Genomic DNA, 23,837 nt, shown 5'->3' on the forward strand with positions numbered 1-23,837 from the left:
ACGCCTCTCTCTGTCTCTCGCAAGCAAAGTTGACCCAGACAACAAAGTAAAGCTAGTTTTCGGCTACGAGCCCGACACAGAACCCAACGTATTAGACAGAGGTTCTTTACTACGGTTCAGAGCCGCGGACCTTCAGTAACAGTAATAAATCACAGCAATAGTACATTCATGTAGTTGTAAACAGCATGATAATATATTAAGTAATCCAAAGTATTCAGAATACGTTACTCTCATTGAGTAACGTAACGAAATACGTTACAGAATACATTTTGGGACATGTATTTTGTAATCTGTAATGGAATACATTTTAAAAGTAACCTTCCCAACACTGTCAGTTCCTACACTTCATGATGGTTGAACTACTGTATGTAGAAGAAAAGGTCACCTTAATTTAGCTACTGAATATACTGGAAACACAGAGGTCAGAACTTCATACACATTCAGTCTCACTAATTAGAGTCAAGGACAATTCAGTCAAGCTGTCTTTAACCTCAAAGTCTTGTGACAAGGTCTAATCAGCATAATTAATTGAACTGGAGCATCTTGGTGTGCAGCATTTACACATTAAAAGGTTAAGTTAGACTGAGCTTGAGTCTGTTGACAGCTGGACGATAAATTGCATGTGATTTTTAGTGTAGCTGTCTCGATCCAGTCATTATCGATTAGTCCTATCACCTTTACAACAGAATTATGAACCAGTATCTGTGGGTATCCTGTAATTCTGCGATATAATAATAAGAGGGACTGTCTGAAAACAGAAATTCAACTGGAAAAGTAGTTTTATGTATCTCAAGGGTGCAGAATATTATTGCATAATCCAGTTCATTAGATTGTAATGCTACAGTTTGTGCCGCCATTAAACCTTATTATACAAATATTGGTTTTTCTTTTGTGTTCACCACAGTATTGAAGAATAAAAAAAGAATGAAAAGATTAAAAGAAAAGACTTTGTTTATTTGTATTTCTGATCTAGTGAGCTGGAACGCAGTGCTATTCGTTACTTATTCATTCATTATTACTTGGCTTTCTTTTTCTTTAACACTTAGCAAAAAGGTTCTCGGTTCAAATCCATGATCTGGCCTTTCTATGTGGAGTTTGCATGTTCTCCCCATGTCTGCGTGGGATCCCTCCAGGTACTTACCACAGTCAAAAGAACCTAAATTAGTGGGACTGGGTTAACTAGTGATTCTAAATCCTAAAAAATAGGTGTGAATGTCATGGAAATGGTTATGTAATCTCTCTGTGTTAGCACTGTGACAGATTGCTGACCTGTCCAGGGTGTACGCCACCTCCTGTGCTACGGTAGCTGGGATTCTACTTTAAAGTTATGACAGATTTCAAAATATACATGTAAGTTTCTTCCCTTCAACTATGACACGCACACTGTCCACACATTTACCTTACTGTGGCAAAAAGTGAGCAGTTACTCTGCAGTATTCGCTAAAGGAAATCACAGAATACTCATCAAGGAAAAAGTGGTCTGACAGCAAAAGCTTGGGGCTTGAGGGACACACACACACACACAGACGTGATGAAGGCTTCTCCAGAAGGAGAGGAGCATGCTTGTTATATATTTTAAGATTTGGGCCAGGAGACTGCCAAATGTGCTAGTGTGTGTGTTGGCGGGAGGCTCTTTCATCTTCTCAGCCCCTCATCTGTCTTTGTATATAGATAAGAGTATGATGCTGAAAATGACAGTAATACAGTGGAGGCTGAAAAAAAAAATCACCTAAGAAAGGGGCAATAAAACGATGAAGTGACAGGGGGAGGTATAAGAATAGAAACGTCGTGATGGGAGGAAGTGTAACTCAGTGCAGGGGACCTTCCTCTCCACTCTGACAGAAGCTGTCACTTCCGCACTTCCACACCTCAGAGCGCCACAGCACTGCCCCTCATCACAGCCTACGTCTACCGAGCACCAGTCATGGTTCAAATACTTCTAAAATAATGGGGAAACTTTAAAGTTTTAGAGAACATGTTCAGATGAACAGAATGGAAGCACAAAATGAACAAATAATGTGATGCAGTTTATCTTCATAACATCATTACAGCGCCATCATTTGCATCCTCTGAGCTTCAACCTGATTGCTGAGCCGCTTTATTTTACAAAAGGAACAGTTTTAACATTAAGATTTGTTTACGGCTTGAACTGAGATTGACAATCATATTTTACAATGGTGAAATTGCAATACCAGAACACAATACCATGTTGCAATAAGAGCTTTTCCCTAAGAATAAGAAAATATAAAAGCTCATAATTCTGAACAGAGGTTACATTCCAGTATTTGTTTTGTTTTTCCAGCTGAAAACTCCACATGTAAAGCACAATCCCTGCTGTTACTGTAGTTTTTACGAGATTCTTCTTTGACTTTTAAGACCCCCCCAGTACAATGGTGGAAACTGGTTAAGTTTATTATTTTCACTTTGTAATACGAGCAGTGGGAAGGCTGGGAATTAGATTTGGGAGGAAAAGTGCAACTCTGTGCTATATGACAAATTATTAAGGCGCATGACAACAACGTATAACTCAGAGTGGATGTAAAAGTTGTTTTCAGATGTCGTAAATTCACGACAAAAAATAACTCAAAAATCTGTAATCTGATTTATTGTTAACGTGAATAAGGGTTTTTCTGCTTCTCCTACAGTAATGTGCAAAAGTCTTGAGCCACCCCTCATTTTTTAATGTTTTCTTTCCAAGAAGCCATATTTGTTTGTAATTCTTTAAAGTGCACTGAAAGAGCAATAGTTCTCCAGGCTTTCTGAAGGTCTTTCAAAGGTTTTCTTTGGACTTTGGCGGGAATTTTGCTCATTTTAATTCCGTGTACCTGACTATTTTCAGGCAATAGTTTTTTTCTCTTTCTTTGTTTTGTTTTGATGGGGTTTTTTCCATGAAACGTGTGAAAGATGAGAGTTTGACATTCATAAAATATTATTATTTTTTATTCATTTTCAGTCCTTGTACCTGAAGTCCAGGCAATATTTTTTTGTTTGTTAATCCTCTTTTAACACTGACCTATGAATCACTGTTACGAGCATAAAAAAGGCACCTAACTCAAGGGATGAAGCACAAAACAGACAACTTAGCAAAGAACGAATTTTAGCCATTTTTTTTAGGCTATAGGGAGAAAACGCTAAAGTATTTCTAATTACAGAAGAACTGGAATGAAAATCAGTGACAACAGGTCTTATGAAGTGTTGAATCCAGTAAAACACTGGAGGCTGTGTCATGGTCATGGTGTGGATCTTGATGGAATTATGAACTCAAGAAGTAGCATCAGATTTTGATCCACCGTGCAATACCATCTGAAAAGCATCAGATTCAGAACATCTTCATTTTGAAGCACTACAGTGATTCCAAACACACTGCCAATGCAGTAAATGCACACCTGGACAGAAAAACACCTGAAAAATACTTGTTATTAATCTCTGGCTCTCTTCCGCAGCATGACTTTTATCTTGTCTTCCTTCTCTCTCCCCAACCGGTTGCCACAGATGGCCGCCCCTCCCTGAGCCTGGTTCAGGTTTCTTCCTGTTAAAAGGCAGGTTTTCCTTCCCACTGTCACCAAAGTGTTTGCTCATAGGGGGTCATATGATTGTTGGGTTTTTATTTGTATGTATTATTGTAGGGTCTACCTTACAATATAAAGCAAGCTGAGGCGACTGTTGTTGTGATTTGGCGCTTTATAAATAAAATTGAATTGAACTGAATTGAAAAACCATCATGAACACTATCAGTCATGGATTTGGTCTCCCCAGAGCCTGGACCTCAACATTACTGAAGTAGTGTTGAATCAGCCTGACAGAGAAACAAGGCTGCCTCAGAGAGTTCATATGTGGTCAAACTAAATATTCATCTTCAAGCTCATAAGAACTGTACAAACCCAGTTTTTTCCTTTTATACTGTATCTCTGTGTATGTTTGCATGTGTTTTGATTAATTTTCCTACCAAAATAAAGAAATGAAGGGCAGCTCATGACTGTTGCATAGTACTGTTTGACTTTTTTTTTCTTACAGTAAATTTCATCTAACAGATAAGTTGACCCACAAGGCAATCTTTACAAAGCGACTTGCAGTACCCCTTTAAGACAGACTGGTGTAAAGGACACACAGAGAGTAACTGAGCAATCTGCTGCCCATGGAGGGATAAAGATATGGGTTTGGAAAAATGACAGCAGGGACAGCGAGACATAATGAGCTGATCAAACGATTGTGGAGAATGAAATGCCAGAGTAGCTTAGAGCGGTGACAGACTGAGCTGTCAGGGATTCCCTGGTCTCGGTGTGACAGTCAGCTGACTCTGCTCTCGCTGGATTCATGGATATTTTTGCTGCAGCATCTGCCTCGTTTGCTAATAGAGCTTTCCTTCTGCTAATCTCTTCTCAAATCTTCTCACACCACTCAGATTCCCAATTCACCATGGTCACTAATCACAATCGCATCCAAAACGCGATTTCTTTTTAAAATTACCTCACATAGTCTGACGTTGTCTCTTTTGTATTTTCACTCATATAGTTTTTTGGTTTAATTAGAAACTGTTGAATAAACTGCCACTTTATTAAACCTACACATTTAGGGATTAAGTTGCTGTGTCGAATATAGCTTATAATCAAGCACAACATTGGGTGCTCTCCCTGGGCTCTTCAGACAAAGATATACAAAGGGAACACCACTGAGGTCACACTTTTTCAGTCACCGCTTGTTGACTCGGTCTGTTTGTGTTATCGAGTCAGGAAGTATTTCAGTGCCTTGCTACAGTCAGTAGTCAAACATGCAATCTCAATTCTTTCTTCATCTCAAAGATAATGAGGGTCACAGATTGGATGACCTTTGACTCAGTGCTTCAGATGTGGTAGCAGCAAAAATTAAAGCGAGGAGAATATATTATAATTATGAAGACGGGTATTATGACATTTACACAAATGGCAGATGACTGAAGACGGCGATGTGTCAGTGTTGAGAAGTCATGTTTGTCCACAGCCGAACATAATAAATATGTATACAGGCAAATAGTACAACAGCAGCATCCCTCTGGAGTCCTCTTTCTCACCAGTCAACGTTTGCTATCCCAATTCTTGCTTGTCTGTATTTCTAGTTCAGTCATCCAAATTCTGAACACTGTATCTGAGTCTAAATGCTCCACATTGGACTTAATGGACTGCAGAATTTACTCCCTCTCTTTGCCATTACCCACTGTGTATTGTGCAGGAGTGATCTTGTTTACTTAGAAATTTTGCCCGTGGGGAAAAAGCATTTGGACTAAACCATATAGACAGATGAATAAAACGAAGAGCTGAAGGCTGCAAAGCTGCAGACTTACTGTGTCTATTTTGGGGGTCGGCTCCCTCTGATTACAAGGATTAAAATTCAGCACTTTATATTATGGCTTTGGCACTTACACCTGTGGCCCTCTGGGTAAAAAAAATCTCTTTACTGACATCTTATATTAAAATAATTACACTATTTCTACCGTTTCTGTGAGTGGAGTTTGGGAGAAAGGCCAAGAATATTTTAGTGTCCACACCACATATTAGTTATAATCTTTTATTACATTAATGCTTTCATGATCTCAGACCCCCATTTTGATCATAGCTCCTTTTCATTTACATTCTATAATCACTTTTGATGTAATGTAATGTTTGTTGGATGCAACGAAAAGACCCGTGCAGAATTTAGATTTTCCAAGCACAGAGGGTATTCTTGCACAAAAAAACTATGCATGCATGTAATTAAAAACAAAGAAAAATTCTCCACACCACTGATAACAGCCTCGCCGTCTATTGTTATTTCTCTTCAAACGAGGACCAGGAGACTGCCAAGTAAGAGTATTAAGCTACTGCTAATGTAAAGAGAATATGCTGCCTCACATTAAACGCGTTGGACTGGCAAAACATGAGGGATTAATTATGAAAGATTTAAAAACTGCAATGTGTGCTGACTATGACTGCTTATCAACAATTTTTTTTTCTTTTTTTTTTAGCGGTCCATTAAATTTTTAATGGAACGAGACGGCGCAGGCACAGTTAGAGGAGTGGTCAGATGAAGAGCTGTAGGTGACTGGCTGAATCCTCCTCTACAGGGTCACCATCGCCGCTGTGATTCGCTGTGCACAACGGCTCTTTGTACTGTGTGCTGCGTGAGATCAGATCCAGATCAGATCAGACATCTTTATGAAACCAAAGTGAGCTAATTGCACTAAAAACAGAGTCACCTGTATTTCCACTTGTGTTTGATGTTTAAGGAATTATTGTTGTATCATAAAACTGCAGTCATGGTAATCAACCAGGACTAATTATATCAGGATTACAGCTTAGTTTAAATTCTGCATCGCTCTTTTTTTTCTGTCTATCTTTTTAACCATTAATCCGATAACACGTTCACTGAAAGATCCCTAGTTTATAACCGGCAGGAGAAATAAACCCAGCCTCAGGGGATCACAGGCCCAGATAAACGGGAGGATTGCGTCAGGAAGGGCATCTGGTGTAAAATGGTGAAAAATCTCTGCCAAATCAAACATGCAGATCCACCCTCGGGAAAATATTGAGCAGCTGAAAGCACCTTTAATCCAACAGACGTGTTGACTAAACAATCTGTTTATTCTCAAAAAGTCCAAGTTTCTTTCAAGACTCTGCTCCTCCCCATCATCTCTGAGACTGGCTAACGCTCTGGGCGGTATCTCGCTACTGCCTAAACTTTCCTCTGAGATGGGGAATGATGTGCAGTCACTGTTTTGAGGGATGAATTGTGTTATTTCAATACACTTGCATCTAACCTCATTTGACAGCAACTACGGTGCTGTGAAAATGCATTTTACCCCCTTCCTGAGTTCTTCGTTTTATGCATATTTGTCACACTTTCATGTTTCAGAGCATCAAACTCATGTTAATATTAGACAAAGATAACCACAAAGATAAATACAAAATGCAGTTTTTAAATTATGATTTTATTTATTAAGGGAAACAAGTAATCCAAACCTATCTGGCCCTGTGTGAAAAAGAAACTGCCTCCTAAATCTATCAGCCGGTTGTGCCACCCTTGGCTGAACTGAAATCAACCGTTTGTGATAACAGGCTATGACTAATTTTCACGTCACTTTGGCCCACTGTCTTTGCAGAGGTGTTTTAGTTCTGTTATATTGGAGGTTTTTTGAACACGAGAGGCCTGTTTAAGGTCATTCTAAAGCATCTCAGATTTAAATCTGTTTCATAAACCAAGTGTGCTTGAGCTTCAGGGGATGAATGGATGGTCAGATATTCTTCTTCAGGATTTTCTGATAGAGATTAAATTTTTAGAATTATGGTAAGTCATCCAGGTCCTGAAGCAGCAAAATGTCCCAGATCATCAGACCATCAAATGCTATGTTACAAAAACCTTCCAGAAAGTTCAACTTTTGTCTCGTCAGTACAGAGAGCATTTTCCCAAAAGTCTTGGTCTTGGAGTTTTTTTTGGCAAATGTAAAACAAAGACCTCTAACCTTAACTGAGGCAAGTTAGGCCTGCAGTTCTTTAAATGCTGTCCTGGGTTCTTTTGTGACCTCCTGGATGAGTTGTTGAGTAATTTTGGTAGGCTTTTTCACTCCTAGGAAGATTCACTGCTGCTCCAAGTTTTCTGCATGTGTGGATAATGGCTCACACCATGGTTAGAGTCCCAGAGCCTTAAATACTGGCTTTGTGACCCTTTCCAGGGTGACTGTTGTCAAAGTTTTTGTTTCTCATCTCCTCTATAGTTTCTTAGATCATGGTTGCATTTTGGTATCTTTTAGCCTACATCAGACAGATTCTGTTTAAGGAGTCTGGCAGTAATCAGGCCTGTGAGTGACTCAGCTTTCCAGAAATTGTGGTTACACAGTTATTTCATGATTTAACACGGGGTGGCGGTTACTTTTTCCACATATGACCAGGGGGGTGTAGACAGTTTCTTTCATTTAAGAAACCATATTTAAAAAGTGCATTTTGTATTTCCCCGGATTATCTTTGTCGAATATTAAAAACCTTTTGCTCTCAAACATGTACGTGTGACAGATATGCAAAAAATACAAATGAAAAATACTAAAAAAAAAAATCAGGAAGGGGGCAAATAGTTTTTCATGACACTGCATATCAAAAAAATGATCTAATGGCTGATGCCAGCTTCAGATCACACATTAGTGTGCCTCATTACCAATGCATGCAATTAAGAATAATCCTTTTTTTATCACCATAATTTTCTTCAATAAATAAGTAATTTCAGCTTGGTTCCAAATTGTTGCTTCTGGCACAAACAGATCTACTCTGTTTTGCTGTGTATGACAGCCTGTAAAATAGGAGCCATCTTCTCTGGGCAATCAAGAGCCTTTTAGATTGCTTTGATACGGGTTCTCACGGTTGTTATGGTGCCTATCTATTTTCTGAGCCTCAGGTCTTAATCTTGAAAATCTCTCAACAATCTAGATCTCCCTAACCGTGTGTCCTCCGTCTTATCTTCCTCTTCTGTCTCTTTCTCTTCTGTCTCTGTCTTTCTTGCTTTTGTCGCCTGTTCTGCTTGCAAGCAGTGTTCGGGTATTTATGGGACGTGCTTATTCAATTGTCCGACTATGAGCTTCGGGACAAACACACTGACAAAATTCAAGCTTGTATTGCTTGATTGAGGACACGAGCTCTGTCACACAACCACTCAAGGAAGAAATGAGTCCTTGGTATTTGTCTAAGCTCTTGCTTGTTGCGCTCTGGATTACAAGGAAAGTGAAATAAGACCAATCTCATTATCCTCTCCTTCTTTGCTGAGCATTTAACTAGAGAGTTTTTTTTTAAAAAGGACTTTATCTTTGTGTTTATTTGTGTTTCTCTTTTTTTATACTTTGCCTAATGTCAGAGATCATATCCCTTTAGAATAAGACATGCGTGACTCCTGGGGTGCTAACCTATGATGACTGCATGGCATTAGTGGTTTCATAGCACAGGGCCAACTCAAAGTCACACTTTCAGCCTCTCACTAAGGTCACTGCATCTCCCGAGGCTTGGAACAGACAGCAGCTTGGCAAGCAAGGGCAAATAGAAAGCAACGTTCCCTTAAAGGCAGGCTGTCTTTGGAAAAATTTGGATGTGAATAATGCAGAGATTTCAAGCCTCTTAGGATTAAAGTCCACTGTTTGTGTGGGTGGGCAGTCAAGCAGAGAGAATAACTTCCTTGCCACAGTCAGCATTATTTCATCAGAATCAAAGACAAACCGAATTACCAAACTTGCATATGGGAAAGACACCTCTGATGCATTCATATCTGCTCGTTAGACCTGCTTCAGGATGAATTCATTCATTTCCCCTCGGTACATGTTCACAATTATGAACGAATATGAACAGCAAAATGAGCAAAAATCATTTCTTCTTTTTCCTTCCAGTTTGTCAAATTCAAGAGTGAGCTGCAGAGGAAGAAAACACCAAGTTGTGAAACTAAATTTAAGACGACTGGTAAATCTCCCTGGCAAACATGCACAGATGAGACTGTCGTTTTCTTCCCGAGATAAAAATACAGTGCATTACACCTACACCAAGCCTACACCGCACAGCAGGCACGGATAGCGACAGCCAAAACCTGTCCTCTACACCTTCAGCGGAGAAAACAACAGAAACTAGTTGACCCCAATTATCCTGCTTTCACCACAGTCTTCGAGGTGAGGTACGAACAGGATCCGCTGCCCTTCGAGGCCAGAGGGCGACTCTATCCGGTCTGCTGAAATAAAACTTGTTCGATACAACAATAACTTCGAGCCCCAAAGAAACGCAGAAGATCAAATTCTCCCTACTCTGAATACACGATTGAAACTTGCTCTTAAAATTTGGCACTCTGTATCCATCAAATCAAAATGAACAATAAACAAAGGAATCTGGCTTCTATGGCGTCTTGGTTCACCAGCTTTGTCACTAGTTAATCCTATTTAATCCAAGGTATCGGTATCAGATGTAGCCCAGCAGGAAAGTAACAACCTTCCCAAAGCTGAACAACATGTAGTGCATGTCTGTGTGTGTGCACTGTCTCATAGAAGAACGTGATGCTTGGTAACCATCCTGCTCTTAATATCCTATTAGGGGTAGATCAAGTGTACTGATGGGGGAGACTGAGTGTTATCAGAAGCAGATTAAAGCTCTGTGCAGTGTAGAGGGAATATGAGGAGTAAATCTCACTTCATTAAGGTGATCAAGTGCTTTGTGGCTGGGGCTTCTGTGCTACAATACAACACTTGCCTCGTGATGATGATGATGATGATGATGGTAAACCATGATGATGAAGATTATATTGTGTAAAACTACATTTTTCTTTCAATGTGGCACAGATTCACAGAAGCAAATTATAGAGCCTAGTATCACATTCAAATATGCAAAGGGCATATCCAAGATACTTTATGCATTTTTTCATCTCTCTATCTGAGTTTATCCATGTCAAAAACAATCAGGGCACACCATCAGGCTCTTGTTGGCCGGATAATCCGTCTGCTGTGAGAGCACACACAGAGTTGGACCACTTAGCCAAGAGATAGATATTAATGACACACACGGAATGCACGCACTGTGTCTACACACTCCAAAATCAGAGGAGCGTCTTATTCTTCTTTTTTTTCCTTCTTCTTTTATTTTCCCATAAATGGAAAAGATGCAGCAAGGGGATGCATTGTAGATATCGGGACTTGTAGCTCAACTGGGATGATATCGAGCATAAAAATAAGCAAAATGGTAAATGATAAAATCATGATGCACCTGGGGCTTAATAGCTCCAAGATAGACAAACAATTATAATCTATTTATGTTAGTTTTTGCTTGCGAGGAAGACGCTTCACAGAAAAAAGGGGGGCAAAGTATCATTTCATCATTGTGTGCTTAGTTAGATTACTGTGTCGTGTCTAGTGAAACGGTCAGATGAGCTGTCGCTGCAGCTCTCTAACCGGCTGTGATCAAAAGAAACTAAATACTAGTTCTTTCATAAGAGTCAGTACAGAGCGCGCTCATAACAGAAAGTCTATTCTGGTGGAGATTTAAGTTGTTTTTTTTTGTTTTGTTTTTTGCAACCTGTTAACCACAGCGTCGGTCTGCTGCTGGTTTGACAGCGGTCAGTCCACGCTGCTGAACTGCAGCTCCCGCCACACACACACACAAGCACGGGGACCTGTTCGTTCAGCACCACACCGCGGCACACAAACCTGAACACAACACTTCTGTGTCGAAATAATGGAAAGGCATATGTATAACATCAGTGACGAAAATGAATGTCATCGCCAAGACGCGCGTAGTCGCCAGGCAGTTTTTCATCGTTATTATTTTTATTATTCATTTGAATGTTTTCAGTGTTTCTCAGATAACTCAGCTGCTGGAGCCTTTACTTACACGAAAACTCCGAAAAGCAGAACTCTGATGCCAATCTCCAGAGCCAATTCTCGCATGTTTTTCCTGCGGTCTGGAGGCGACACGTTCATGATTCGGAGACAATCCGTCAACTCAAGCAGAAAAAAGGCGGTCCCGGTCAGTTCTGGAGGCTTTTTCACTTTTGTAATCCACCTTAACAAAAGCCCAGCGCTCCCTAATCGCGCATGCCGTGCGCCTCCATTGCAACTCGGTCACCTGAAGCAGTCTTCCTCTCGTTTTCTCTCCTTCGCCTGTCTCCGCTCGTCCCCGTCTGTTTCTGTCCCCCTCGGGCGATTTTCTTTATAGCAACTCTGTTGCTGACAGCTGCTCTTCTATCGAGTGAAACTCTCCTTCTTCCACTCCATCAGTTTCTTAATTTAAGATTGGAGTTCGGGGCCAGAAGATATCAGCCGATTTGGGAGAAGGTACAGGTGTGGGTCAGCACAGAGAGGGAAGTGATGGGAGGCTGCAAAGTAAAAGGGAGATACTCAGAGCGTCAGCGAGCTTGTGTGGTGTGGGTCTCGCTCTCTCTTCTCTCTCTCTCTCTCTTCCTCTCCCTCTCTCTCATCCTCTGTGTTTGACTTTGGAGATTCAGATTACTAGAAGTTTCTGGAACACCACCCAGACACTCATGGGAGGAAAAGAAAGGCTCCAGCGCTCATGTCCAACACTCCTCCATGTTTCTTCTTGTCTGCTCTGCACTAAAGAGACCTTGAACCAACATCTCTTCACAGACTACAATGACCCACTGGCTGTAAATGCGACACAAAGCAGGGCGGCTCTCCGCTGGCACAGTCTGGGCAGGTGTTCATGACCAGACCCTTTACAACTCTAGTAGAACTAATCCATCAACATCAGGCTTACGTGATATTACTGACACATGATATTGCAATCCTGGAACAAAAGAATACCACTTTGGGAGGGGCGGAGGGACTTTCTCTCTGTTGGGCCTTCCACATACTGTCCAATCATACCCTATGACAAATCTAGCACCTCAGGGTCTAAGCAGTCAGGCAGTGACGAAGGAGTACAGACAGCAGCAATACCTGTGAGCCAGGAAACCTTGCCAGCACTTTATAGACACACATGAATATTTTATGCCCTCTAAAGCTGGCCTTCCTGCATTACCTGCCAGTCTGAAACGTGCCGCTGTGTGCATTTGAATGCGTGTTAGGCCGTGAGGGAGAGACCACTGAAGAGAAAGCCCCAGACCACAGATTTCTTTCTGGGTCACAAGCGCTGCAACCTGGGACAAAATAGAAAGTCTGCATCTTGCTTGGTTAACAAGGCATCCCTTTAGCTATGTGTAGCTAAGATAAATAAATGTAGGCTATGGGTGTACGCTCTTATACCCGCAGACGCACAGCAGAGGTTTTGATGTATTCCCTTTTTTTCATACATTTGAATTCTAGGTGATGTGCCTGGAGTCTTTGCCAGTTCCCTAATAAGAACAAAACAAGAGGAGAAGCGAGATGGTGGTAGGTTGGTAGGTGAGCTCCAACTTCAAAGCTTTCTGCCAGCCATCAGAGTTTTCAGCTTTTAGAGAACCTGGCATGTTTATTACAAGCTATCAACATTGTTTTTATCTCGCAGCATCACAGGACTTGTGATTTAGCTGATTCACTCGGGCCAGACGGGCTTTACAGACTTTCCAAGCATCAACACAGGGTGACATAAAAACGTAATTATTGGATAGAGAAAAAAAGAAGTTTGTTCCGTCTGGTTGATGCCGTGGTGGTCTTTTGTTGCCAAAAAGCAAACATTCGAGTTGTGTAAAAATACACCGCTTTCCTTTTTGTTTCAACTTTGCTTTTTCATTTATCTTTAAACACAATTCCCACTTTCATTTATGTGTTTCTGTGACCCATCTCCAAGTTTTCCCCCTTCCACTTTTCTGGAATGTAGACTGTGAGTCACATTCCCTGAGGTTCTGGTTACCCTTCAAGGTTAGACATATAGCGCACTCCAAAACAGGTTGTACTTCAATAAATCAAAGTTGAAGGCATCATTACAAAGTGCTCTTAATCGCTTCCATCGGTATGGGTGCATATTCTCTGAGACAGAGTGACTCATCACGCCACACAGAGATTGGTTGAATCAATTCCCCGAGTTCTTCACTTTATTGAACCTCACTTCTCATTACACTTTTATTGTTTAAAAAAAAAAGTCTAGTTCATTTGCACACAGAGTCATTTTATTACGTGGGCAGCATTTACACATTCTGATCTACATATGGACGTCTGAAGTCTGATGCTGTTTTTCCAGCATTGTGTACTACAGGGCTAAATAAGATGTGCATTTGAAAGCATGTCTTTTCAAGGAAAGTAAAGCTGAAGACTCTGTGAGGAAAAACATCCAGTTTTATGTTTTATTCTTGGAGTTCTATTATTAGTTCCCCGAAATCTGAATGAGTTGTTGAGCAGAACAGCCAACTGTGAAAGACAATTCAGCTACTCCCCATAGTGAAGATGCATATTTCACGGCTTGGTTAGCATCCTCTATCAATTACAAAGTAGCATTCCACAATATAAGAATGATTGTTTCAGATAATGAAAACTAGAAAATGGAATACTCTGAGCAAGAGAAGCAAAGGTTTTCAAGTTCAAGACTTCCATACATCATGGGGCTGTCATAGGGCGAGAGGCGGGGTACACCCTGGACAGGTCGCCAGTCTGTCGCAGGGCCAACACACAGGGACAGACAACCATTCGCACTCACATTCACACGCACATTCACACCTAGTGGCAATTTGGATTATCCAATTAACCTATCCCCACAAGCTGCATGGTGGGAGGAAGCCGGAGTACCCGGAGGGAACCCACGCAAATACAGGGAGAACATGCAAACTCCACACAGAAAGACCCCGGCCTGATGGTGGAATTGAACTCAGGACCTTCTTGCTGTGCGGCAACAGTGCTAACCACCGTGCCACCGTGCTGTCTGGGATAGGCTCCAGCGCCCCCCGCGACCCTGAAAAGGATAAGCGGAAGCGAATGGATGGATGGATGGACTTCCATACATGTTCATTCTCTGCTTATAACAGCTATGAATTTCAGCAAATGGAGCTTATGTGTAAGTTCAAGGAGGAAGATCTATAATCACTCATCTGCCTGCTTTCCTCTTTGTTCCGCCACTAGTTTGTTCATTACATCACTACCACTTTCCCACGCTGTCAGTCTCATTACTGACATCATTACTCTAGTCCAATCATCTTCTTGCCATGGATTCTTTGAGCCAGTCAGACTCCACTCTGTGTGGTTTAAATCTGTGCCCTCTGTCATTCTCACTTTCAGACTGTCCTTCATGCAACCCACCTCTCCCCATCTCCACCTCACCATAGTCACAAGCTTCATCTTCACCACCAACAGTGGCTGGATTCCAGGCTGTCCTGTCCTAAATCCTTTCACCACTGGGATTCTGTTCTGCCGTGATGGGTCATTAGAAACTCATCAACAAATCAATAATTTCTCTATCTCAGTAAATCATGTTAAATTCTACCTACCTTCTATCTTTATTTATTGAACTTATAGATTTGTACGTACAGTATATCTGTTAATATAACTCTTTTTTGCAGTGGATTGAACTGAACACAAGGGATGTCCCACTTTGCCCTTTTTGTTTTGCTTCACAACTCAAACTGGTCCTGAAATGATCACTAAAGTACAATTTACAGGGAGAAAGAATATCTTTGTTGTTGCATGTTAAATGCAATCCTGTTTACCTCACCAGGTTCCAACAATTACTGAGGACGAAAACATTCAGTGACGCCAAATTTCTTCTGAGACGAACTTCTCTGCAACATAGACTTAATCGTAGACACTTGTTTTTACAGTATTAGGGGATCACAGTAACTGAAAGGATGTGAATCCCTCCATTAAATTAATCAAACTTAACCACTGAACTTGTCTGAATAAAGACGACAGAAAACTACACCAAGGAGAGGAAATGTTATTATTGTTTTCATACTAGGCTCCATTTTAATTACTTACCGTAAGTGGAATACCTTAGGTAAATATTACACAGGATTCAAAAGACTATCCAGTGGAACTGCATTTCTTCATGACCAGTAATAATAATAACAATAATAATAATTTCACCAATCAAAATTAAGCTAAAACTGAACTTTTGAAAAGACAAAAAAGCAGAAGAATAAAATAAAATACTACAAATAAAAATATTTGTAAAGGTTAAGTCCAACTTTACATCACGTGAAGACATTAACAGCTTATTTAGGCCAAAAGCACAGTTTCTGACTATTGCTTTATACGGTCACGGTAAAAAGAAAGTGCAGCCTCTGCAGGCTCTAAGGTTTTGCATATCAGGGTAAAAAACGAGTCCTTAACAGGTCTTGTTATGAGGTGTTTGTGTTGACTTGCTATGTTTGGTTTTCATTTGCTGTGCACTTTTGCCAAACATAACATACTTTGGTCTTTCAAAAGAACATTGTTCCAGAAGCCTTGTGGTTTGTTCAAGTTTGCAAGCCTGAGCTGTGCTGCCATGTTCTTTTTAGAGAAGAGAGACTTTCTCCTGACAGCTCTTTCAAATAAGATATACTTATTCAGTCTTCATGTCATTGTACTATAATGAACTTTAATATTTAGCATCCACTTCAGTCTGAGATGTAGATCTGGAGGGGTTTTTTTACAGTTACTGTGAGCATTGATCTGAGACGTCTACTCTAGGAAGACTGGCAGCTGTCTTGTCAGTAATATTTCTCAGTGTAGAATGATGGACTTCAACTTGTTTGGAAATGGCTTGACAATCTTTCCCACACCAGTGGGAAATAACAATGATGACAGCTCCTTTTCTCGTTGGTGTTAACTCACACCTAAATGCTCCAAATTAGCAGACTGTCAAAACTTTTTTTAGAGGTGACCACATTTGCTGACATGACTTGAGCCCATGCTGACGCCAGAGGTATATTTTTTGTCATATTCATTCATTCCAATTGTTTTCTGAGTGCTATTAGTGCTTTTAAAAGATACAAATGTTTTGTGGTCCATGGGGACCCCTGTCAAAAGCACTCGATTTCTCCTATAATTGAATGAACTCAGCTGTTTGTTCACTTCATGTTTCCCATGGGTATCAAATTTAAGCAACAAACAGTTGGAGATGGGGGTGAAGTGAACGGTTCTGGGAATGTTCTGGGAGGAGACTCCAGAGCAGATCCAAGATATTAGACCTAAATGACCTAAATGACTGAATTCAGCATAAAAACACAACACGAATAATGCTTACTTGAAACTGATGAAAACTATAAGTGATACCAGACTCAAAGGATTGTTTAAAAAAAAGGCTTTTCAGTAATAATGCATAATGTACTTGAGATAAAGCTGAATGTTTTATTAAAGAAAAGTATCGATTTTTGTTTTAGAAAGTATTCAAACTAATTGTACCATTGCAAAAATGATAATTTAAAAAACTGTATTGTTTTTTCTTTACATGGCATTAATTAAAATACATTTTGCTTTTATTATTGTTATTATTACAAGTAAATTATTCTTGGGGTTCCCAGGCACCAAGTTTGGTTTCTGAATGTCAAATATTTTGGGAGGATGAGGGTTAATTAAGTCGATTGGATTATCAGTACCTGGCTGCTATTTTCTGTCTCCATTCCTATGGAAGCAGTAAGGGTCCTTAGTCCTTAGTTTGTCATACACTGCTTCTGCATTTTATTTTTTGGTAAATAAATAATGACACCGCGTTGTATGTCGTATGTCGTATGTTGTTGTTCATCTAATTTTACAAAGAATGGACCCTATAAGCAGACTCAGACAACTGACGTACAGTTTAAAAGGTTTATCAAGGTGAAAGGAGGACCGGTGGTTTATCAGGCGATGGCTGATAGTGGTGTTCAGGCAGGGTCTGTGAAGTTTAACAAACGCCAGTTGGGAGAGGAGGGCTGCAATAGCTCACTGGATTTAAGCTTAGGGTCCTTACCTGTCAAAGATGAATGCTGAGCTGTGAGAGGGGTACCTGGTGGGCAGGCTGAGGCTTGGAGATGAAGAGAGGAAGTCAGTAGAGGGTGAGCAGGCATGTGAGGTAAGTCCTTGTTTCCGAAGAGATTCAAAAACCCGAGTGATGTTGCTGTACAAGTATTGCTGTGGGCCTAAGACTCCAGGAGGGACTCCAGATAGGAAAGTTTCTCAGACAGTGAGGAGGGAACTCCAGGAAGATAACAAGAAAGCAGACGAGACTTGCTGATCAGAAGTTGCAAAAGTCAGAGTCTTACAAGTTGACCAATGACTTGACCAATTTACCATCATAATAAAGACAATGATCTGGCAGGGAATCATTGCCACAGACAGTCCTAAATACACAGCACTGATGGGTTGCCGATGTGTGAGAGTAATCCCGGGAAAAGACAACCGCCCATAGGCAGAGGCACTGATAATCCACCCACCTTCCCACCTAAGAGAAAACAGAAAAAGAGAGAAAGGCAGAGACAGAGAGAGAGAGAAAGGAGGAAATTAGAGGAAGAAGCCCCGGCCTGCCCCAGATCCTACAGTATCAGTACTTTGTTTTTGCCATGACTGTATTTCTGGTAGTGTGCTGTGCAGTTCTTTTTAGAGACACCGGATCAAACACACGCTATACCAGGACAAATTTATTTTTAACAAAAAAGAGAGAACTCGAGGCCACGCGACAGTTGTAAATGAGCATGAAAGCAAAGACCTGTTCAAATTAAATATACCCTTCATCTACTGCGTCTGAAGCTTGGGCAGCACGTTGAAAGAGATTTAATTGAAGATGACAAACATCTTCAGTCGGCGAGACGGTGCTGGGATTCAAATGTCAGCTGTCAAAACTAAAATGAAACTTTCATGAATTGCGATGCAGCAGGTCACGGTTAGATTTCTCTCTGGGCTCATGAGCAAAGTTTATTGATTAGCGGGAGCAAAAACAAGGAAAAGCTACAGAAGGGCTTGACATGTGATCGATTCTAGGTCAAAGTTTCCTGAAGATTAGTTTCAGTGATGTGCAAGTCTGGAAACACGGGTGTTTTATGAGCACTTTTGCCAGTAATCTGCTTTTCCCATTGCATTAATTCCAAATTTTCCAACCAGCTTAATATACACGATTAAAGGTAATTCATGAGTGGAACAGGGCTGATTTGTTTCTGCTGTCTTACTTTAGTGAGACTTCATTGCTCAGAGCAAATGCAATTAAATATACGAAAATATCTTTAGCTGAAGGTTTTACTGTCTACTGAGTTTCGTCTGGTGATAATGCATAAACAGGAGAATTTAGTGAAATGCCTGTCATGTCACTGTCCTCTATTTTAGCACTCTTACAGTGTTGCTGTGTGTCTTTGAGCATAATACAGCTTGACTAATCTGATCATCATCACACTTCTCAGTGCTAATGCCATCAGTGAAATTAGTAATTAATGTCAGAAATTAGTTCTGCCTTTGAAAATGGCACACAGCGATGAAATATTAAACTGCGACAAGAATAGGAATGAGCTCTTTTTGTCTGGTCGAGGCCTACAGTGGTTTTATTTGATTCGCAACTCTGTCACAGTGTCATCCATTTGTCTTATTGTAATGCAAGTTCTCAGACAGCTACAGCGGAGAGGGATTTACTTTCGGGTGGATAAATCGTTGGTTTATGAGGGGAAAAGGAAAAAGTGATTGAGAGCTGAAATGCCAAACTTTTACACTGCCGTTTCATTTGTCTGCATGTTCTTGCAGCATGCATGAAAAAATGCCTATATATCTTTTTTTGCAATGGTATTTACAAGCAGTATTTATACGCAGCATGCATATTGGGATCCAGACATACAGAGCGTGACTGTGAAGTATTTTATTGTCTCTTCTCATAATTGGATCAGATTCTTCAGCTCCACAGATAAGCCAATAGTTTCTTGGAATAAGAATCTTGTCAGTGATTAATCTCTCAACCACTGAAAGCAGAAAATTGGTGGGATTTTAAAGTGGCTTTTCAATTCTTTCTTAAAATGAGTGCAAGATAAAATACTTCGATTAAACTCTGAGATGTACTTTCTTCTTGAGTAAAGCAAGTTTATTGATTTATCTTGGGTTTGTACGAGTACACAGCCTCCTATTTGGAGATGGTTCTGTAGTTCAACCACCTGTAGAGATACAGAATGACCCCCAAATAGGAGGATTGTATGGGACACCGAAGAGGCCTAAAACTGAGGGGTGAAGCGAAGAGTGAGTATCTTCTAATTATGGTAAGCTGGATGAATAGTTTAAGGATATTTTATGTGTTAGAAGCAGGAAAATGGGCAAACATGAGGATTTAAGCAACTTTGACAAGGGCCAAATTGTGATGGCTAGACAACTGGGTCTGAGTATTTCCAAAACTAAGGTCCTTGTGGGGTGTTCCCAGTAGACTGACCCGTGTGGCCAACAGACAACAGACAAGCTACTGTTGCTCATTAGTGCTGGTTCTGATAGAAAGGTGTCAGAATACACAGTCCGTCATAGTTTGTTGCATATGGGGCTTCATAGCCACAGACCAGACCAGTTGTACACCACCAACAGCGTCAACAATGGGCATGTGAGCATCAGAACTGGACCACTGAGCAGTGGAAGAAGGTGGCCTGGTCTGATGAACCACGTTTGATGAAACCGTGGCTCCTGCCATCCATGTGTTGGGCTGTTACTGTTACTGTGACACGTACCACCAACCTAACCATTGTTGCGCAGCGTGTACACCCTTTCACAGAAATTCTGATCCATGATGGCTGTGGCATGTTTCAGCAGGATAATGCGCACTGCCATGAAATAAAAATGTTCAGGATGGATTGAGGAGCACATAAGTGAGTCTGAGGTGTTGACTCGGTTTCCAAATTTCCCAGATCTCAATTCAGTCGAGCATCTCTGGGATCTCTGTTGCTTCCATATATGACTTATTGTCTGGAGATATGGGGTAATGCATATAAAACAAATACTCTTCCTATTTTCAAGTTACAAAAAAGAGCTATGAGAATTATAAATCAATCAAACTATATAGAACCAACTAACATTCTGTTTATTAATCTGAATACCCTGAAATTTTATGATTTAGTTGAATATAAAATGGCACAGATAATGTATAAAGCACAAAATAACTTTCTTTGCCCCAGTACTCAAAAGCTGTTCAAAGTCAGAGAGAGTCAATATGACTTAAGGGGAACAGATTTCTTTAAAAAAAAAACAAGATAAGGACCTGTGGAATAGTTATTTAAACAGTGATTTAAAAAGGTGTAGTTCATTTTCCTTGTTTAAAAACATGTTTAAAAAATAGAGTATTAGAAAAATATATATATCAAGAATGAAAAGAGCAAAAAAAACCCCCCAAAAAACAACAACTCTTGATTCTTTTGCTTTGATGTAGTTACTTATCTAAGGTGGAAAGTTTGTTTGTTTGTTTTGTTTTGTTTTTGCTTTGTTTTAGTCTTTGCTTCGAGCCCTGTGTACAGGAGCTGCATGCAAAAAGATCTTTTGTTAAAAGGGTTGGCGTAATAAGCAAATACTTCAGCCAATACCTTTTGATTAGCCTTGTCTCGTGCTTTCTTGCTTTGTGGTAATCTTTATTCTGTCTTCACTGAGATATTTGAATGCTAATCAGTCAAATCAAATCAAATCAAATGTGCTGGGGAAACAAGTCTGATAGGTCACTCCACCTCACAACTTACAGGACTTCAAGGATCTGTTGCTAACATCTTGGAGCCAGATATCACAGCACAGTTTCAGCCGTCTAATGAAGTCCATGCCTTGATGAGTCTGGCAGCAGACGATGGACCAACACAAGCTTAGGCACGTGGTCACAATTTAATAGCTAATCAGGGTATAACGTATACCCATATATAATGTATATTTCATCAGGGGTTTGTTATTGTAAACATACCACTTACAACAGCGAAAACAATCTGTTTTACATGTTGCTTTTTAAAAACAGTGAATGTAAAATACTGGAAATTATTTATGTATAGTTCATTAGCTATTTGGTATTTACTGGATGCTTCTGACTGGCTATTTCAACTAACTTGGCTACTAGAATATATACAAATTACATACACTTTTAATCTTGTGCATCAGCATTATATAGTTTTATGGATAAAATTCATTTTTATTTTATTTACAGCGGATCTTTGTATATATATTAGGGGATATTGGCTTATACAGCTGGATCTTGATTGCTTTGATCTTTTATAGCTCCCTCAAAGGGCAGATTCGTTTCTGTCTAATCCTTTTCTGTCTAAGCTATATAAGTACAGCTTTTGAAATAGCCACCTCTTTATCTTATCCCTTTGAAGTCCCTACACAGCAGACCCCATGCACACAGTTGTTTTCACCTAATTCACTTGATTAGCTCTCTTCTCAGGAGTGTTTGAACGAAATGGTTTGATTGTGTCTCCTAGAAGTTACATGTACTTCATTACTAAAATGTTTCCAATTCAATTTTGGTCACTAATGACATGTAAATGGTAAACGGCCTGTATTTATATAGCGCTTTACTAGTCCCTAAGGACCCCAAAGCGCTTTACATATCCTGTCATCCACCCATTCACACACTGGCGATGGCAGCTACATTGTAGCCACAGCCACCCTGGGGCGCACTGACAGAGGCGAGGCTGCCGGACACTGGCGCCACCCGGCCCTCTGACCACCACCAGTAGGCAACGGGTGAAGTGTCTTGCCCAAGGACACAACGACAGAGACTGTCCAAGCCGGGGCTCGAACCGGCAACCTTCTGATTACAAGGCGAACTTCCAACTCTTGAGCCACGATCTGGCGCACTGGCAGCATTTGTCCTCGGGGAACAGTCGATTTATCCAACAATATTGGCGGTAATGTATAATTACTGGTTTATGCCAGAAGACTGAATTTATAAATAAGGCTGATCTGTGTCTGCCACTGTTGCATTAGCTTTTATTGAGTATGATCAGTATTCAAAGCGTATGCTGTAAGATGCTGTAAGATACAAAGATCTCACTAAATTAGATACTAGTCAGGTAATCTCCTCTCTTCCACCTGCTGTTACAGACGTAGATACTAGACTCCCTCATGGACTTCTGTCGAGGGCTGAGGTTTAGACCTAGAATGTCTAAGACTTCTACAAAATGCTAAACACAGTTAAGACTCTAAATTTAAATAAACAGTATTAGATGTTTTTTTTTTAATGTTACCTCATCCATACATGTGACGCATGCCATGTTGCATACTGTTAAGAACGTTTCTGTTCCAAAGCGCGAGGGCGTGGAGGTCTGCATCTGCCGCTCTACAGTGGGGCAAAAAAGTATTTAGTCAGCCACCGATTGTGCAAGTTCCCCCACTTAAAATGATGACAGAGGTCAGTAATTTGCACCAGAGGTACACTTCAACTGTGAGAGACAGAATGTGAAAAAAAAATCCATGAATTCACATGGTAGGATTTGTAAAGAATTTATTCGTAAATCAGGGTGGAAAATAAGTATTTGGTCACCTCAAACAAGGAAAATCCCTGGCTCTCACAGACCTGTAACGTCTTCTGTAAGAAGCTTTTCTGTCCCCCACTCGTTACCTGTATGAATGGCACCTGTTTGACCTCATCATCTGTATAAAAGACACCTGTCCACAGCCTCAACCAGTCAGACTCCAAACTCCGCCATGGCCAAGACCAAAGAGCTTTCGAAGGACACCAGGAAAAGAATTGTAGACCTGCACCAGACTGGGAAGAGTGAATCTACAATAGGCAAGCAGCTTGGTGTGAAAAAATCAACTGTGGGAGCAATCATCAGAAAATGGAAGACATACAAGACCACTGATAATCTCCCTCGATCTGGGGCTCCACGCAAGATCTCATCCCGTGGGGTCAAAATGATCATGAGAACGGTGAGCAAAGATCCCAGAACCACACGGGGGGACCTGGTGAATGACCTGCAGAGAGCTGGGACCAAAGTAACAAAGGTCACCATCAGTAACACACTACAACGGCAGGGAATCAAATCCCGCAGTGCCAGACGTGTTCCGCTGCTGAAGCCAGTGCATGTCCAGGCCCGTCTGAAGTTTGCCAGAGAGCACATGGATGATACAGCAGAGGATTGGGAGAATGTCATGTGGTCAGATGAAACCAAAGTAGAACTTTTTGGTATAAACTCAACTCGTCGTGTTTGGAGGAAGAAGAATACTGAGTTGCATCCCAAGAACACCATACCTACTGTGAAGCATGGGGGTGGAAACATCATGCTATGGGGCTGTTTTTCTGCCAAGGGGACAGGACGACTGATCCGTGTTAAGGACAGAATGAATGGGGCCAAGTATCGTGAGATTTTGAGCCAAAACCTCCTTCCATCAGTGAGAACTTTGAAGATGAAACGAGGCTGGGTCTTCCAACATGACAATGATCCAAAACACACCGCCCGGGCAACAAAGGAGTGGCTCCGTAAGAAGCATTTGAAAGTCCTGGAGTGGCCTAGCCAGTCTCCAGACCTCAACCCCATAGAAAATCTGTGGCGGGAGTTGAAAGTCCATGTTGCTC

At 40.7% G+C, this 23,837-nt stretch overlaps 1 protein-coding gene across 1 annotated transcript in view; it reads right to left on the bottom strand.

The window, feature by feature from the left end:
- Positions 1-11,801, bottom strand: part of plpp4 (phospholipid phosphatase 4) — a 49,020-nt gene extending 37,219 nt beyond the window's left edge. Inside the window, exon 1 of the mRNA XM_006798966.3 lies at positions 11,349-11,801. Coding sequence (XP_006799029.1) covers positions 11,349-11,437 — 89 coding nt within the window. The 5' untranslated portion in view covers positions 11,438-11,801. The remainder of the gene's footprint in view (positions 1-11,348) is intronic.
- Positions 11,802-23,837: the final 12,036 nt, after the last annotated feature.

This window comes from Neolamprologus brichardi, chromosome 13, assembly GCF_056152115.1.
Source record: "Neolamprologus brichardi isolate AB-2024 chromosome 13, ASM5615211v1, whole genome shotgun sequence".
Classification (NCBI taxonomy): Eukaryota; Metazoa; Chordata; class Actinopteri; order Cichliformes; family Cichlidae; genus Neolamprologus; species Neolamprologus brichardi.